Consider the following 17,346-nt stretch of genomic DNA (forward strand, 5'->3'; position numbering starts at 1 on the left):
GGCTTCACTATGTCATAGTCTCCTGAAATAGGCAAACTGCACTGGGGGTGTGTGTGTCTGTGAATAGGAGGATATTCCACCAACAGTGGCATCAATCCTCTCATATCAGACACAATGCTAACACTTCTCTGAGATATCATATCCACTCTCAAGACTTCCATCACATCCCATCTTAATGAACCAGAGAGACTCTAGAGCACCAAAGAATCACAAGAAGAATAGAAAAAAACAACCTACAGGAAAACGTTGAAAGAAAATGCACAGTTTAACCTGAAGACAAGAATTTGGAGACAGCCTAACTGCAGTCTTCAGATATGCAAAAGCAGCCTCCAAAGAATGAAATAATGTTTCACACATTCGTAACAGACAAGACAATAAATACTGAACTTGAATCATGGACAAATAAGATTAAAGATAAGAAGCCAAATGGTTCATGATAAAAACAGACCTAGGAATGCCAATACCACAAAGGTACCTGAATTTCTCCTTGAATCAGCAAGATAAAATTATCTCCTGTCCTCCTCCTCTGATTCTATGGATGCCACAAACCACTTATGAAAGGCTTAAAGTTTACTTAAGACATTTTATAAATCCAGTATTAGCAGATTAAGTAAATGAACAAGTAAAGTTGTAATTCCTTTTGAGTACTTAAATCTACCTGCTCCTCATGATAAGGGACATTCTCTGACATTTTTAATGATGTAAAGCTTCGTGTAACTCTAGTGAAATCCCATGAAGTCTCAGGGCTTGTTCCCTAAATGTAACTAGTACATATCCCAACACACACAGTTACACAGAGACCTGGACTGCAGGTATGTAACAAACAGTAGCCGTGCCAGGCTTTGCACCTTTTCCACTACGTAACATTAGCAAACCCTTACTGTCAGCCATGGGAAAGGGTGATTCAGACAAAGACCCAACATTGTTGTACAGACTGGTCAGTCTTGGTGGCTAACAGGCTGAACCAGCCATTCCTAGCAAGTACTTGCCAAGTCTTAGCAAGTATTGCTGAGATGAGTTACCTAATGAAAAAGCAGCTTGGATAAGATACTGAAGATCTTAGTCCTGAAACAGCAGCCAGGAAAGAAGAGAGAGGGACTGAAAGATCACAATGTCACCATTTCTGATTCAATTTGCTCATGTTAACTCTAAACTAAAAGCCTACATACCCAGTTCCAGTTGGAGATGCCATCATCCATAAAACCATTATGACTGTTCGTCGTTGTCGTCCCCCTCACTGGCAAGTTCTCAGGCCTCCTGAACTGTGGTCAAACATTCAAAGAGCTGTTCTACACTAAAAGGGAGAATACTGGAAGAGATGGAAGAGCTGCAATGCTTTCAAACAACTGCAAAGCACACACCTGAAACTGGCTATAAAAACCATCTAGAGACTTAAGAGATCACGTGGTAATCCCAAATGAAGGCCTGTAACCTCTGACAACAGCCAAGGGGAAGCTGTACAGCGGCAACTGTATTTATGCTCCATTAAATATTTATCAGCTGTTAGCTGCTCATATCTTGTCTTACAGTGCTGTTCCAAGACATTTTCACATAAAATATCAGAACCAAATAAGATCTTAAAATCCCAGCAGAAAGAGCTAGGAGAGACTTGGAAAAGTCATCTTGTCTGGTCTGGAAAGCAAACTGTATCTATCTCTCATTCCAGATTGCCAGGTGACCAATAATTGTGCATCAATGGCCAGAAATCACAAAGCAGAAAATCTTGAATAAAAATACTACCTCAAAGACAGTGGTCCATGAAGAGTATCTTCAACTTTATTCTAAAATGTTGTGTTTGTGGGTTTTTGCAAAATTTGTTTTTACTGCATGTATGCTGTAGTGTACTTGCTTTACAAAAGCTAAAAATTTTAAAATAATGAATTAATGCATTTTCAATTCTAATACAGAACTTAAAGTTGGCTCATCAGAGCAATTTCAGCCTGCTGCCCTCAGACCACATGTACAAAGGCACATACAGCTTGAGCACTGAGGAATGAACTTTTTACAACTACCCACCCATGAAGAGCTCAGACTCTGCTTTCTCTAACGTAACCAATGTGCGAGAGGTGCCTCTATGTACAGTGCTTAGGTAATACCCAGGAGCCAGGGAGGGTAAAGATGCTTGCAGGTAAAGATGTCTTGTACTCTAGTACCTAGTCCTAGTATACCTAGGATATTAAAGATCTTGTTTACAAAACAGCTACACTTAAAGCAAGAGCATAGCAGCCTATGTTTCCATGACTTTTCATAAGTAGTCCAGTCAGAATTAGAAAAACATACTTTAATGATAAAATGACAAATGCAGAAAAGAGGAAATGCTGAAGAAAGAACTCTCAAGGGAACCATCAAAATTTCTCTTCTTTCATGAGATTTCAAAAGATTGGTGAACTGCCATAAGAATTACTATTAACACTTTTTCCTTTCAGAAGAGTAGCAGCACATATTACACAATATTCCTGTAGCACAGGGCAGGACATGGATATAATCCGATGCCTGTTAAATCACACTTGTAGATTCACCTGAAGAAAGAAGATCCTTTTCCTCCCTGGTCACACAAAAGAGTACATAGAAGCACATTTATAACAATGTAAGAAACCAAGCTTCCAATCCCTGTTTTCCCTAAAGACACCTGAATTTATATTTTTCTACCTCTTAGTGCCAAAGAACTTAGTTATTAGGTATTCTTCCAGATGAAAGAGGTCTATTTAAAATATTTCAATATTTTTAAGAGTAAGTACTGAAGTCTAAGCATACCATGCCTCCCACAAGTGCCCTAACAAGCTGTGTTGACTGTCATGGCCTCATGAATATTTAGAGATAGTAATGAAGAGGAACAGCTTAAACTGACAATATGCATGTCTGGTCTGTGACCAATTACAAGAACAAACTATTCTCATTGTATGTGGAAAACACAGTCTCCCATTCTAAAATCTTCTAACAGGGTGAGAAACATTCTCCTGTATCACCAGCTTGAGTTACCCTTCTCCCATATTCCAGAGTCCTTTCCAAAGAATACCAGTAGTTTTGCTGAAACCAGAATAATAAAATATGCACAGACCATGAGTCAGAGGACTTTTCTACATACAAGTTGGATATCCTTTGGAAAACACAGCACTTCCCTTGAGGAACACAAATTCTGAGAGAAGTCACGTCAGCAGAATTGCATTTCCAGCACAGCACTGGATAAAGACTTTTCCATGGCCTTAAAAGACCGTCACTTCTGCTGCTTCCAGCTGCCATCCCACGGGGCAGATGAGACTGGAGGCTACATATGTTTTCAGAGAAAACAATTTTTAGTCATGCTTTACACCACCAAAGACTGCACTTTAGCTAAATTTGGTTCAGCATTACCACATTCTAAGCAACTACTGGCAGCTACTATTTCACATCCTATTTGCTAAGTAATCTTCCCAGTAGCCTAAGGAAGATCAAAACATACTGGAGAACAGTAGAACTGTCCCTTTTATCCATGGCTTGCTGGTGAACACAGTATAGATCAGACACTAAATCACTAAAATGATCATCAAAGCTTACTTTTAAGTTATTTCTCTTGCAGTGACACCAATTGACAAAGATCCTACAGAAAATAACTCACAACACAGCAGAGTTTTATCTCTACCAGACTTACTTGCCAAAATGTGGCAGTGGGGTAGGAACAGGGAAAGCGCCAGCTCTTCAGCAAAGCTGCAAAAGACCACCAAGGGACTAGAAATGAACATGTCATCAACCCTGTAATATTTCATGATCCATTTCTTAACCTGAGCAGTTCACAATAGTTAACAGAGTTGTACAGAGCAATAGTTCAGCAGGAAAAGACACAGGAAGCATGTTGAGACAGTTACACAAAGCCTTAATATCTCCTATACCAAGGGCCTTCCACCTTCCATCATTTGCAGCCCCTCCCTGTAGCACTGTATACAAGTCTGCACCCTTTCCCTTGTGCTGCTGCAATGTTTCTATCCATGTCCTTCTGTCCTTGTCTCCTGTTCTCCTTGTTCTCCCAGCTCTGCACCTGCAAAGCCCAAGCCTGCTGTGTCAGGGTTTCCACAGGAAGTGGTGGACACTGATGCAAGAATCATCCTTTCCCCACCTCACACTTCCTACTCTCATTTCCTAACTTTTACACAAAAGAAAAAACAAAATCTGGCAAATAAAATGGTGGAAAGTGGTCACTGAAATAGCATGCAGGCATTTCCTAGTGACATCCATGCTTAACAATCAATTAACATGCAACTCTTGCCTCTGGTCAGAGCACGCTTCAACCAGCTCTAATGGCATCACAAGCAGGAAAAACAAGCAGGGATTTTGAGCTGGTCTTGATGAAAACTATTAGGGCAAAGTATTATGGCAAACCACCTGTGGCACTACAGGGGATGCCCAGGGGAGAAGAATCACCTGGGGAGATCCCTGTAATGATTTTCTTCGTTGTTGGCCATCAGAGAGCATTTTCCCTTGAGATTCTTCTTTTACCGTAATCAGAGTAACTGTTACTATTAAAGCTATCAACTGCCACCAGCTATGGACTGTCTTATTATCCTTTGTGCTTGAAACACACTACTTCATATTGCAAGAAAGTACAAAAAATTGCATTCATTCTTCTGCAGGAGGGCAACAGCAGGTTTATCAGTCACATCCTTTATGAATGTTTGTGTTACTGCAATGACCTCAACTTAAAGACCACAAGGACACAAAAAACAGAAAACTATTTTCTGTACAATTTCGTTCTGCAGCAATGTATTTGTATTAACCAAAACATTCTTAAAATATACACCATTTTCTACAAAAGTTCACCATGATAATTAAGCACTGGCTAAATACAATATAAAAAAATATCAGTTGTCTCAAAGATTATAAAAACTCCAAAAGCAAAAGTTACATTTTTAAGAACTCAAATGGCCACATAGATATTATCCTTTTGGCTCAGCTGAAAAAGGAAAAACTAAACTCACTGTACAAATCTGGTTTTTCAGGCTTGCAGGTACATGTGATCCAGTGTCCGAAACAGATCATCAGCAATTAAACAATATCCTATAGTTTAAAATATATTAGCAACACATAACACATTGGTGTTATCCTTAACATCTGAAGTATCCTTTAGCAGAATTTATGGCTTATATAGTCCTCGACTCCAGGTTGTTCTCATTCCTTCTTTTTGGTGAAGTCATACGGTTTCCACCACTGTGCAAACTGTAACACCTTCTTCCTCTGTTCCTCAAAGTTCTGTCTGATTCCTTTTCTCCAGAGCTGTGGTTCCAAGTCCAGCATGCCACCAATAATTTCCTTTGCAAGCAAAAGTAAGATAGATAATGATAAATGGAGAATTACCATATTACTTAACACTATCTCATCACAGAATAAAGAAATACATATTTTCAAGTTATGAGATTGTCCATTTTCTTCAAGTGCTAATTAAAACTTGAAATTCTGAAAAATACACCAATTTAAACATAGAACTGCAGTTGTTAGATGGTTGCCTCAGCAAAATTCTTGTAAGCACAGCACATCAATGTACTGTTAAATATCCTAACAGTGCAAGATAGTTAATCCATTTTGTGATTAAGGTAAAGTTCAGAGAAAGAAAGCTGCCCACTTTGCTGTTCCTGGTCTTACATTTCTCCTAGTCACTCTTCATGTTTTTGAAACACTGATTCTTTCAGAAAATGTTTGCTGTGACATAATAAAGAAAGGAAGAATTTATTACAGATCTCCCTGTATATACTATACATTGTACACTATACATATCACGAGGAGCAATTCAGCCACACGAGGATTTTAGTAGGAGTTATCTGTGAGTCTGTATGTGTATGCACACTAATTTATACAACCAGGCATCAGTGCACCTATTTGTCAATAGTATGGCCGTGAAAATTCTTAAGTAGATGCAAGTATCTTCCATCTATAAGATTACATACCTATAATGTCAGATATTTACAGTTCCAATCAAATGAAAAGAAACACAAATTTAGAATCACAATTTCAGTATCAGCTAGTGAAAAAATCAACTACTCCTTTATTCAACAAGCCAAGTTAAAATGACTCATCAAGAAAAGACAGATAATAAACTGACATAGAGTACATCAAAGTAACTGTTCCAGAAGCATCTGTTTTAATTACTTAATTTTCCAAAACAGAGTATAATTGGTAAAATAATCTTTTACATAACAATACCTTTCCAAAGTAATGAGGGAAATTGTGTTGATCTTCAATCACATGAGCAAATCCTCCTTGAAGGCCGAAGTCCACAGAAAAGTATGGCAATCCTTTAGGAACCTACACATGCAAAACCATACTTTCAGATGTTAACAAACTGTTGGCAATCAGTCAACCTCCCCACAAAAGAACGAATTTGAACATGGTTTTGCCATGTTCAAAATAATACCATATTTTATTTTAAACCACCTCTCAACATGTAGGACAAAATTGCAACAGAGAAACAGTAAAGCAAACAGGTAAGGGAAAAAAACAATATACAGCAACTGGACAAAAAGACACTGAAGAGAGGATGACTGGGTGGCAGAACCTCCAGAGGCCACAGCTGGAATAGCAGGTAAGAAATGGGGACACCAGGCAGCAGTGTGCACACTGAGCAAATGCCTCTCAGACTCCACATCCCTGAATTACATAGGTTTAGCAGAAATTTTAAGACAACCACTAGCAAATTTATTAAAGCATTTATTAAAGGTAAGATGTTGACTGGTACTAGAAAATACTTACCCAGCGAAAACACTGACACTCGGGGAAGGGGAAACACCTCACTAGACAACAGATTACCAGAAACCCCCTCTATGTGAATGGAAGGATATTATCCTTAACTTGACAAATCACACAACTTAGTAATTTTTTCAGCCTGCAGGGGGGATGCTGGATATCCTGCCACAACAAAGACCCTTCAGTCTGACAGAAGTGGATCCATTTATTGGTACAGTACTGAAAGTAATTTCTGCTATTTCACTGCAACAAGTTATTTTTCACTCTTTTAATTGTTGAGGATGTTTCTGTACCAATAAGATTTACAAAGCCTCCAATTCATAAGCATTTCCTCTGCTGTCCAAATAACTATACAACTTTCTGGAGGTGTGTTCCATATATTGCTTGAAATAGTGACTCTAAAAATAATTAAGATTTAATACAGAGGGGCAATGTAGCACAGAAAGAAACATTTAACATTTTAAATGGACTTTAAAAAAATCGTTAAATAAGGAAAAATGGGTTGGCAGGTGACACCTTAAGGAAAAGCTCAGCTTTGTCTTATTTCTCACAATTTCTGCACACAATCCACCCACTAGGTGATGTCTCAGCCACGTCTGACCTTCATTCTAGGCACCACCATCTCCCAATACTATTCTCCAAGTTCCCAAACCTCAGCTCAGTCTCTAAGCTACACTCTACGATCTTCCTGAAGCCTACAGACATTTCTTTTACGCTACAATAATGCTAAAATCACACAAATGTGTAACAGTTTATGCTCAGATACACTGTATTAATTTAAAGAACTGTCCTGACTTAATCTGAAAACTGGCCTACCTTCAAATAAACACATAATGGCTACAAAAATGTATGGCCAGGAAGACTCTATAAGAAATTGCATGTCCTAATGCCTTACAACATGACAAGAAAATGATACGTCACTTATTTGTGATAGATGTTGGCTTTCCTGTTCTGAAACAACTAGTAGAAGATACTCCAAATAAGCCCATTTTGTTTTATGTTTATATCCACCTTAAGTTTAAAGTCTTCCCTAAACCCTTGCTGCAAATTATTTGAATACCTTACTTTTCTGTATTTAATCTCCTTCTTTGTCATATCAGGCTTCATGTCTCATTATTAAAACTCATCTCTTTCTCATAAACTAGGGGGGGTTTTTTTAGTACAAAGGTGCTATGTCTACTAAAAGCCACTTTCAGAAATTAAGTATTATTACTATGCAGTAGTAAACTACTTGGGGTAGAGTCTATATAACACATATCTTCCACCTCAATATTAAAAAGACAGAACAGTCTTTGAACCTAACAGATCCACCATTATTTCTTTAAGATTTGTTTATACAAAGATGTTTCATCTCAGTATCCAGGAGACAGAGAGGGTACTGTTCCCTTGTTTTATAAAGAAAAGATTCATAATGCTATTTATATTTTCACTTCATAAACTTAGCAACACAAATGGCTGTTCTAGGTTAATGAAAAAGACACATCATATTTGTTCCAGGAAAGTAATTTGCAAATCTTTGATCTACCTTAATTCTTAAAGTTAATCAAGCAAATTATGCCATTACATGTCCTCAAAGTGTCAGCTTTGTTCTCAACTAATGCTGGCAGCTTAGTCCACCAATTGTTGAAATAAATGGGAATCTTTTGCCTAATGTCAGTTAGGAGTTCAGACTGGTAATTCTCCTCATACCTATGCCATCTTCTGATGCACTAATCTAATTGTGTTCCCTTTCTTCTCTCTTTGAAACAGTTAATAATGAAAAAAGTTAGAAGAATTTGATGACAAATTCAGGATTCAAAACACTTCATTACTTACAGATTTCCGAATATCTTTTGAAGAAAGGTCAATTAACTTCTTGTTCATGGACCACTCTTCATCAGACTCCATTATCGCTTTCTGCAAAGTGATTTTATCTAAATGTGAAAATAGTCCTTCATACAGCAAATAAAGAACTAACTGTAGTGAAGTACATTGTACTGCAAGTAACAATTACTTCTTAACAAACTTTATTTTTGGTAACTTATCTCATTTCCACAAGCTACTTTATAAAGACATCATACAGTATCTTCAGACCCACCCAATTCAGTTCCTCTGTTTCTTTTTTTATTTTAAGTTTTGCTTGACACAAGTTTCAAATAAAAGGTCATATTCTCTTTTTTCTCACCCCATACAAAACCTCTTGTGAGTTTATTACACTATACTAGCCTTCATTTTCTTTTAAACACTAAGAGAAGAATCCAGCTTAGAAGGATGATTGCCCTTAAAAACCCAAAGCTGACTCTGTATTCCTCATAGTATGGAATTGGGTACAGTGTAGGGTAGGTACCGTTTAAATTTCATTTGCTGTGCATTTTAATGGTAGATACTTCTGAAATAAATTACATTGCTTTAAATCTTGTTCCTTCTCTTTCCTTGAGTATTCAAAGAAAACACAGCATCTGAAGCACAGCAGTCAGATCTAACAGGTGGAGGGTTTCAAATGCGGTAAAAGTTACTGTATTGTTCACCATACTGCTGCTCCACTTCATCAAAGCCCAATCACATTATTTCCAGAAAACATAAATAGTATTTCTAAAATCAAATAAAATAATTTACTTATAAAAGGCAAATCATGAGTCAGTTGCTGAAAGCTGAAAGGACTCTGTTCCAGGCAAAAGCCTCAACGAACCTTTTCTTACAGGGTCAGGGGAAAGAGACCAGAAAAGCTATAGAAGAAGTACCTATCATGCTGTAGAATGTTCATCAGAGGCCTAATATACATGTAAAATTTGGGCTTACTGAAATAAAATGGGGATGAAACAATATCTACATTGGTATTTCTTAAAACAGTTAACATTATGTTCTACTTTAATGCTTTCCAAGGTACAAGTATTTTGTTTTAAGTTTATACCACAGGACTTAAGTGAGAAGTATTGCAATCCTTAAAACACTACAATTCTCTTACCTTCTTCCAGAACTTGTCAGTGCAGGAAGATTTGTGACAAAAGCTCAGTGAAAAACTATTCTCCCGCTGACTACTTGAAAAACTGAATTACCTCACAGAGATTACTTTAAGATCAAGGGCTATTAGCAAAGAATGGATCCAGAAAAAAGATCAAAGAATACATCTTTTCAAAAACAGCACTTGAATATCTAAAATATTTTCCAGAAATAGATGAATTATGATACATATATTCAAATTACCTCAGAAAAAAACATTTTCATGTACCTTAAAGTAGATTGGAGCCATATCTCCTACTTCTTTTGGAAGAGGAATGCATTCATATACCATATGATACCGCTTCTTCATACTCATGTTTGTTTCTAGGAACACACAGTCCAAGTCTTTAGCTTCAAACATTTTCACCAATGCATTTCGGAACATCTGTTTAAAGAAAAAAAAGTGTTATTGAAACTAACTTTTCAAATCTTTCAGATAAAATGCATTATTTCACTAGCATATTATATTTGTAATAAGCTAACAACAAAATGGAAAACAATCATACTAGGAAAAATCTGTATAATTTACTAATTTAATATTAACTGTATTTCCTATGATAAAAACATAGGAAGTCTAGAAAACTATTGTGAGATACACAATGTAATTAACACTACAAACTTAGTTTTAATAAATAACACATATTTTTAGAGCTGAAATTGAAACTTTGTTGAACTTCTTAGCTGCAGTGCTCCATAACACAACATGGCTTTAACAGTAGGTCCCAAGCTTGCAATTTCTAAGAAGGTAATGAAATGACCTGACTACAGTTACAATTTACTGACTATAGCTACAATTACCCTTTTACTACTCCTTCCAATTATACAGTTGAACAAAAAAAAATTTCAAGAAAGGAAATTATTTCCACTAGGCATACTTGATCTTTCAGTAAAATATTAACATTGCCTCAAAAAATAAAGCCACCATCTTTATTGTATGGAAGCGAACGAAATGTAATAATCAATACATGTGGCCTCAAACTACATTTACCAGTTCCCTGTCAGAGGGATTAGGTGCTGTACCTGTTCAAAGTGTATTTCAGTTAACAATTCTGACAGCTCCACTGTCAGGGTCCTGCACACACCCAAGAGGCCCTGCAGCCTCTTCTAGCTGCTGGAGCTCTGGCTGCCCATGCAGGTGGACAGCTCTGATGTGCTGCAGTTGTGGACTAGATCAGATCCAGCAGAAAGAGCTGGCGTAATGAAGAGTGGTGAGAAGTGTGGACCTGGCCCCCTGTCACTCAGGAGCTGCAATTAAGTCCAGGCTGTCACTTTTGGTCCTTGCCTGAGCTGTTTCAGGGATGCCTGTGCCCAGCCAGGTACCTGGCAGTTCTTGGCCCTGACTTCATCTCAAACCTAAGTCACAACTGCAAACTTGCCTGGCCACCACTGGGCCATGGATGACCCTGTCTATTATCATGGGAATTCTCCTGGCCTGGTACCACGGGACTGTGCCTTGTCAGTGAGATGACCTCCCCCACCTGCCCTGCCCATCACCTTGCACCCCTGACTTGCTTTCCTGCAGAGCTGCTGGCTCTTGACAGTTGGCGTTTGCATCTAAGATACGCAAGAGCATCATTCTATAGCTTAAAGTGTTCAGATGCTGAACTAAATTATCAAGCACAAGGGATGATTTCTGAGAGTCATTCAAACTCATTTTCAAGTGCACAAAAGATCTAACTTTCTGATAGGGTGAATTTTTCTGAAAGTTTCTCAAGATCTTGAAAACTGTATTTTAAAAATGAAGATTTTTGTATTACACATGCTTCTATACCATTTCCACAGTGTAAGCCAAGAAACCACTGAAACTGTAGGAGCCTCACAGAGCAAGGTACCATAGCCCTATGGCTCACATAATTTACAGGTAGTCCTTTTTGCACTGGTATTTTTTCCAATTAACAATGCTCAGAAGTACAAACAGCACCATTGAAAGGCTAATCCCATCTAATGGTTTAAGATTCCTTATCTTAATGTAAATGGAGAGTTGATTAATCAAACAAACACAAACAAATACACATCATCAACATCAGCAAGTACTGAAATAAAATAGAAGGAAAACAAATCACTACCAGGTTTTCAATGCAATAGGACTAGAAATTGAGCTCTCCATCCTTTCGCCATCTTGCACAGAATGAATCAAACTAAAAGTCTAAGAAATGTGGCCAAATATATATCTAAACTAGGCATTTAAGCTCTTCAAAGCAGGCCCTTGTGCTCTGAATTTTTCCTCACTAATGAGCTGCTCCATGCTGTGATTGGAAAATGCTACCATCATTCCCTAAAACAACTGATGAATTACAGCCAGGAGACACTACCCAGTGTTCCATGACTGATACGGGACTTCACAGCACAGAGTGACAAGCTACTCTGAATCAACAGCTTTTTGTCTTCTCCTTGTCACTCCAGCCACCAGCCCTCTACTTCTGAAACACACTGCAGCAAGCAATGTGGTGAGATACCAAAGGCTGAGAAAGACTATTACTTAGAGCTGCTACCCTGCAGTATCAACTGAAATGCAAATCCACCAAAAAGCCTAAAATACCAGCAGATGTTAGCTAACATTTCCCCAGCTACATTTTCTTGTTTTTAAATACATTGCGCTTTTCCTCCAAATTCTGAGCAGGCCAAAGCATCAAGAATAATTAGGACTGGAAAGGAGAAAACCATCCATAAGGGCAAATAAGAAGGCTTGGCTTATGCTTGGATGCACACAACATTAATACATGCAACAGTTCAGTCAACACAGAATGTGTAAAGATTTATATCCTTTCATATTGAAAATATTCCATGCATATTGACTTTGGCAAGTGAGCACATCAGTCTAAACTACACAATATGTTAAATTCAAGTGCTTGAAGGCATACAGTATAAAGAAATCCTTTTTGCTTTACTCCAATATATCCTAAAAAAGAACCCCAGCAAAAATAGTTAGCTAAAACATGTACTTCATACAACATCTTGTGAATACTTAAAGTGTCACAATTTATTTCCCTTCAACTGTAAAAAAAATATGTCTCTGGCATCAGAAAGTTAGTTTAGTCACTGACTGTCTGCTTTACTCTTGCTAAAGCTTTTCAGATTCCTTCTACTGTAATACATAGAAGTTGGAGGAAAAAAATTCATGTATCCATCACTTTCCAAAATACTTTGCTGCAAAGAAATATCTAAGCTGTCTATGAATATATTCACAGGATCAAAGGATAATGGTTTTAGCAACTAGTTGCCTTTTCTAGCAAGACTAGTGTTGAATACTGGGACTGCATTTGCTTATCTTTTCCTTATCCTATTTTCTTTCTCATACAATTTAGAAAAATTGTAATTGTTTACTTAAGAGATTTGGAAAAACAGAAGATCAAGGATAAACATATTTATCACTTTTCTGCACCCTCTTCTGTTCCTCCTGATCCTACTTGTTGCACTTAGTTGCTTCATATCCAACTTTCCTAGGCATTTCTGTCATATACAAGAGAACTCCTTTTCCTTCCTGGTTGAAGGGGAGCATAATTTACCAGGAAACACTGTATAAAAACAACTTTAACCATGAGAATCAATATGGGGAGCAAATTTGAAATGTCAGAGAATCCATCCCTAGACTTGAGGGAAGACCAACATTATTTAAATTATTTCAAACTTATAAATTATGCTGGTTTTAAATCTCAGCAACTACAACAATGAAACCTTTCTCTAGTCTGATATAGTCTCCAATATTTCAATATAAGAGGCTTCAAATTGTTTTCCCCTTGTAATAATCCTGATGGCAGGGGGTGAGGACTGACAAACACAGTCAATCTCTTAGGCAGAAGCTTTTTACATGACTCCCTTGATTTTCCATCTCCAAAGAAAACAGAACTCAAAATCTTCAAAATGTCTTCATAAGACAGTTGGAAAGCACAATCCATCATGCTTGGCACTTGATTTTAATAATTATTTTCAAAAAAGGTAGAAAATTGGATTCGAACAGGGATCTCATTGATTTTACGAGTAAGATAGTTCTCTTTTAATTGATAATCCACCCAAAATATAGATTAAAAAACTGAAGATATGTAAACAACATATTTGTATTTAATTTTAAGTGATCTGCCTGCTTGATGATTCTTTTCTTTTCCTTGGCACTCCCAAGAAAATCCTATTAAGCCAGTTATTCTATTTTCTGTAAGGGCTCAGCTGTACCTACTTCATTTCCAATGGACATTCCTCTAACACGGTTTCAAAGACCTCCAAGGATGCATGTTCTCCAGCATTCCAGGAAAATTTTTTCTAGTCTTAATAAGTTGAAAATTTTCTTCAGTATTTACCCTGCCTCTCTTTCCTGTTAACATTTGACCACTAATTTCCATCCACAATGCGAGAACGTTCTGCCCCTTAGTGGAATCAGAATAGAGCTGCCAGACTGCAAATCATGAAAATACGTACTTACGACAAGGATATTATTATCCACAACAAAATTATTTTACAAAGCTCTTAGAATAGGAGACAGTTTCTCAGCAGACCTGGATTTCTTCCCAGATGTCTTCATCCAAAAGAGTGGCTGCAGTATGGTGCTGTAGAGGGGCTATCAGGCAGTGACCTTCAGTAAGGGACTGGCTGCTTGGTAGAGACAAGTACACCTAGGAAAAGCAAACAAAAACTCAAGTGCCCAGTTTTCCAGCATTAAAAACCTTCCCATTGCTGAGGCTAAGAAATTAATCATTTGCTAATTTCAAACCAACAGAAGCAATTAGCTACTAATTACAGCACAGTATTAGCAACATTAGTGCTTTTTAAGAGGGCCCATTATCCACCAGTAGCTCAAACGACCCAGTAGTATCCAGAAAGCAGTTCCACCACCAAGGCAGTAATACCAGTTGGTTTATGAAGCTGATATCATAGCTGCTATGAAATCACACTGTTTAGTCCACATTTAATATAGATATTTTTAATATAGATACATAGCTGTATGCATTTTTAATAAAATATTTTTTATACATATATATACATGTAAATTGCATATTCTGTGTCATGGTTTAACCTGGCAGGCAGCTGGACATCACACAACAACAACAACAACAACAAACGAAACAAGGGATGCACAATGCAATTGCTCACCACCCACCAACTGTTGCCCAGCCACTTCCCAAGCACTGGCCCCTGGCCAAGTTTCCCCTGAGCTTATCCACTGAGCATGATGTCATATGGTCTGGAATATCCCTTTGGTCAGTGAGGGTCAGCTGTCCTGGCCATGTCCCCTCTCAACTTCTCATGCCCCTCCCGCCTTCTCACTGGCAGGGTAGTATGAGAAGCAGAAGAGTCCCTGAGCACTACTTAGCAATGACTAAAAACATCAGTGTCTTATTAGCATTACACTCATCCTAAATCCAAAACACAGCACTGTATCAGCTACTGGGAAGAAAACTAACCCAGCCAAAACCAGGACACTCTGTGTATTTATCTATCTGTTAGATATATAAACACAGATTATACACACACATATACACACAGATATACACCTGTATTGATTTTTATATATATATAATCTCTAAAAAAAAGGAATGCGATGTACCTTAATACATATCTATGCACCTAACTCCTTCACCTATAGTTTCAGATCAAATAAAAACATCAATAATAAATGAAAACTGTAGAGAAAAAATGACAAAAAAGGCTGTATTGAAGTATTTCAGATATTATAAAAATCCAAACATTTATGCAACTTTAAAAAGCATTAACAGAAGCAGAAAGGTTTCCAAACCAAACTTTTGTCTATTTCAAAGGATTTTAAGCTTAAAAGTTGAATCCTCCACCTAATTTTCTTTGATATCAGATACAGTTCTTCACCAGTTCAAATTTCCTCCAGTGAAGTGTGATTTAGTATTCCACAAATCCACCTACAGTCTAATCTCTGCACTGAGATCTTTCATTATTACTCCTGTCTTCTGCGAATGTGAAGTCCTGACATCAAAGATTAGCTTTAAAATTCATGACAGATTTATATCTTTTTCTTCCTCACCCTTGACAAATTGGTGGAATCAACTGAAAGGGCAAGCAAAGTAAGATACAGAACAATAAATCCTTCCATAGAAGCAATTTCGTTCCTAATTTTAAGCACTCTAACATCATTTCTTCTTTATTTCTACATTTGTGTTAAATTGCCATTTTCTTACCTTGGTGCCAATTGCAATAATAAGATGTTTAGAAAGTTCACTGCTATCAAAGCAGTAGGGGCACTTTTCCATGCGTGCAGCAAGTTGCTGGTGCTCACGGATTGCTTTTCTTCGTTGTACTTCTTCCTCTTCCCCACTGTGCGCTCTCTTGGCTGCTTTGGAAACAAACATGTCATCCAGAGTGTAGTACTCTCTGTCAGTTTTTTCCATGAGCTGAAAAGATATACAGAAAAATTGCACATATTTATAAAGTACCAAGAAAAATTACTTAGCTCTTTGTAGTACTCTTCATTGAGAAAAGCATAAAGTATACATAAGCAATAGCATTTCTTCCTTTCACATGGCATCTGCTGCAGATGGAATCATCAGGTGCCTCTCCTGAGAGCAGTCATACACAATCTTAGCACAGATATTAAAATATAGATATGTGACAGCAGTGAGAAGAGTATATTACTATATTCCGTTTCAAATTAAGGGCTAGGTATTTCAATATTATCTTGATATAACTTCAGCTATTTTTAAATAGATGCACAATTTTATATATCATTTATAGCATATATTTTATCCTCTCCCTTCTCCTCCTCCTCTCTTATTACAACTACTATTAAATCATCTTTTGTGAAATACCTAGACCATGACTCTGCACTTCATATTCACATTCTGTGAAAAAACGCAACAGTTATTCTTACCAAGTGAATAGGACTCAGCCATTTTGGGAAGAGAACAGTCTTTGCCTTCAGTCCTAAGTCTTTCTCAGTGCACCTGTTGCACTCCACAACAGATCTTAATATATTTTAGGATACTGACTAGGGTAGCCTTAGCAAAGGACTACTGTTAACTGAAGGCATTTGGAAGGCATGCTATCATAACTGAAGCACAGTCTCCAAATTAAAGAAATTCTTCCAAATATCCCAGGCATAGTTAGTGTAGATACTCTGATATTTAAAAAAAAGAAAAAGAAGGAAGATTTTTTTTTTGTAGAGTACATAAGTAACTTTCCCCAAAAAAGACAACAGCTCTCACTTTTACCAAATACTGCAGTTCTCTAACACAGATCAATATCTTATTTTAAATATGCTCAGTACTTTCCTTATCAAACAACTGAGGAGGAGCCTCCTTAATATTCCTTTATTTAGCTATAATACACTTAACTGTTTATGTACATTTCCTACTGGAAGGCACTGCAGACTAAAATCAACAGTTCAAGAGTCCAACTCCATTCTTTTTCTGTCTTACTGTAACGCTGTAATTCTATATTTAACAGAAAAAGGAGATTCCTGAGATTCAGAAAAAATATTTAGTGGTTTGGGTGTCTAAAATCAAGTCTCTGTTCTTCTGTCATAAGCATTAAAAAGGTAAAGTCAGACCTGCAGCCAAAGCACTGCTTAAAGAATAGCAGTATTTTGTTATAACTAAACATAAAGTCTGGGTTTTTTTTAAATAAAAATTCTGCCACGAGAATGGAAATACACAGGAAACATGACAGCTGGCAGACTAGAAAGGAAAGGAAGAGTGGAAATCA

At 37.1% G+C, this 17,346-nt stretch overlaps 1 protein-coding gene across 2 annotated transcripts in view; it reads right to left on the reverse strand.

The window, feature by feature from the left end:
• Nucleotides 1-4,732: 4,732 nt before the first annotated feature.
• The window catches only part of CWF19L2 (CWF19 like cell cycle control factor 2), a gene marked incomplete at its 5' end in the record, with an annotated part of 65,972 nt that continues 53,358 nt past the window's right edge, over nucleotides 4,733-17,346 (reverse strand). For both annotated transcript variants that reach the window (XM_082278005.1, XM_082278004.1), the window contains 6 exons: nucleotides 4,733-5,280; nucleotides 6,169-6,270; nucleotides 8,524-8,604; nucleotides 9,917-10,072; nucleotides 14,175-14,291; nucleotides 15,825-16,037. In XM_082278005.1, coding sequence (XP_082134131.1) covers nucleotides 5,140-5,280; nucleotides 6,169-6,270; nucleotides 8,524-8,604; nucleotides 9,917-10,072; nucleotides 14,175-14,291; nucleotides 15,825-16,037 — 810 coding nt within the window. In that variant the 3' untranslated portion in view covers nucleotides 4,733-5,139. The remainder of the gene's footprint in view (nucleotides 5,281-6,168; nucleotides 6,271-8,523; nucleotides 8,605-9,916; nucleotides 10,073-14,174; nucleotides 14,292-15,824; nucleotides 16,038-17,346) is intronic.

Source organism: Coloeus monedula (assembly GCF_965178545.1).
Source record: "Coloeus monedula genome assembly, chromosome: 3".
Taxonomy (NCBI): domain Eukaryota; kingdom Metazoa; phylum Chordata; class Aves; order Passeriformes; family Corvidae; genus Coloeus; species Coloeus monedula.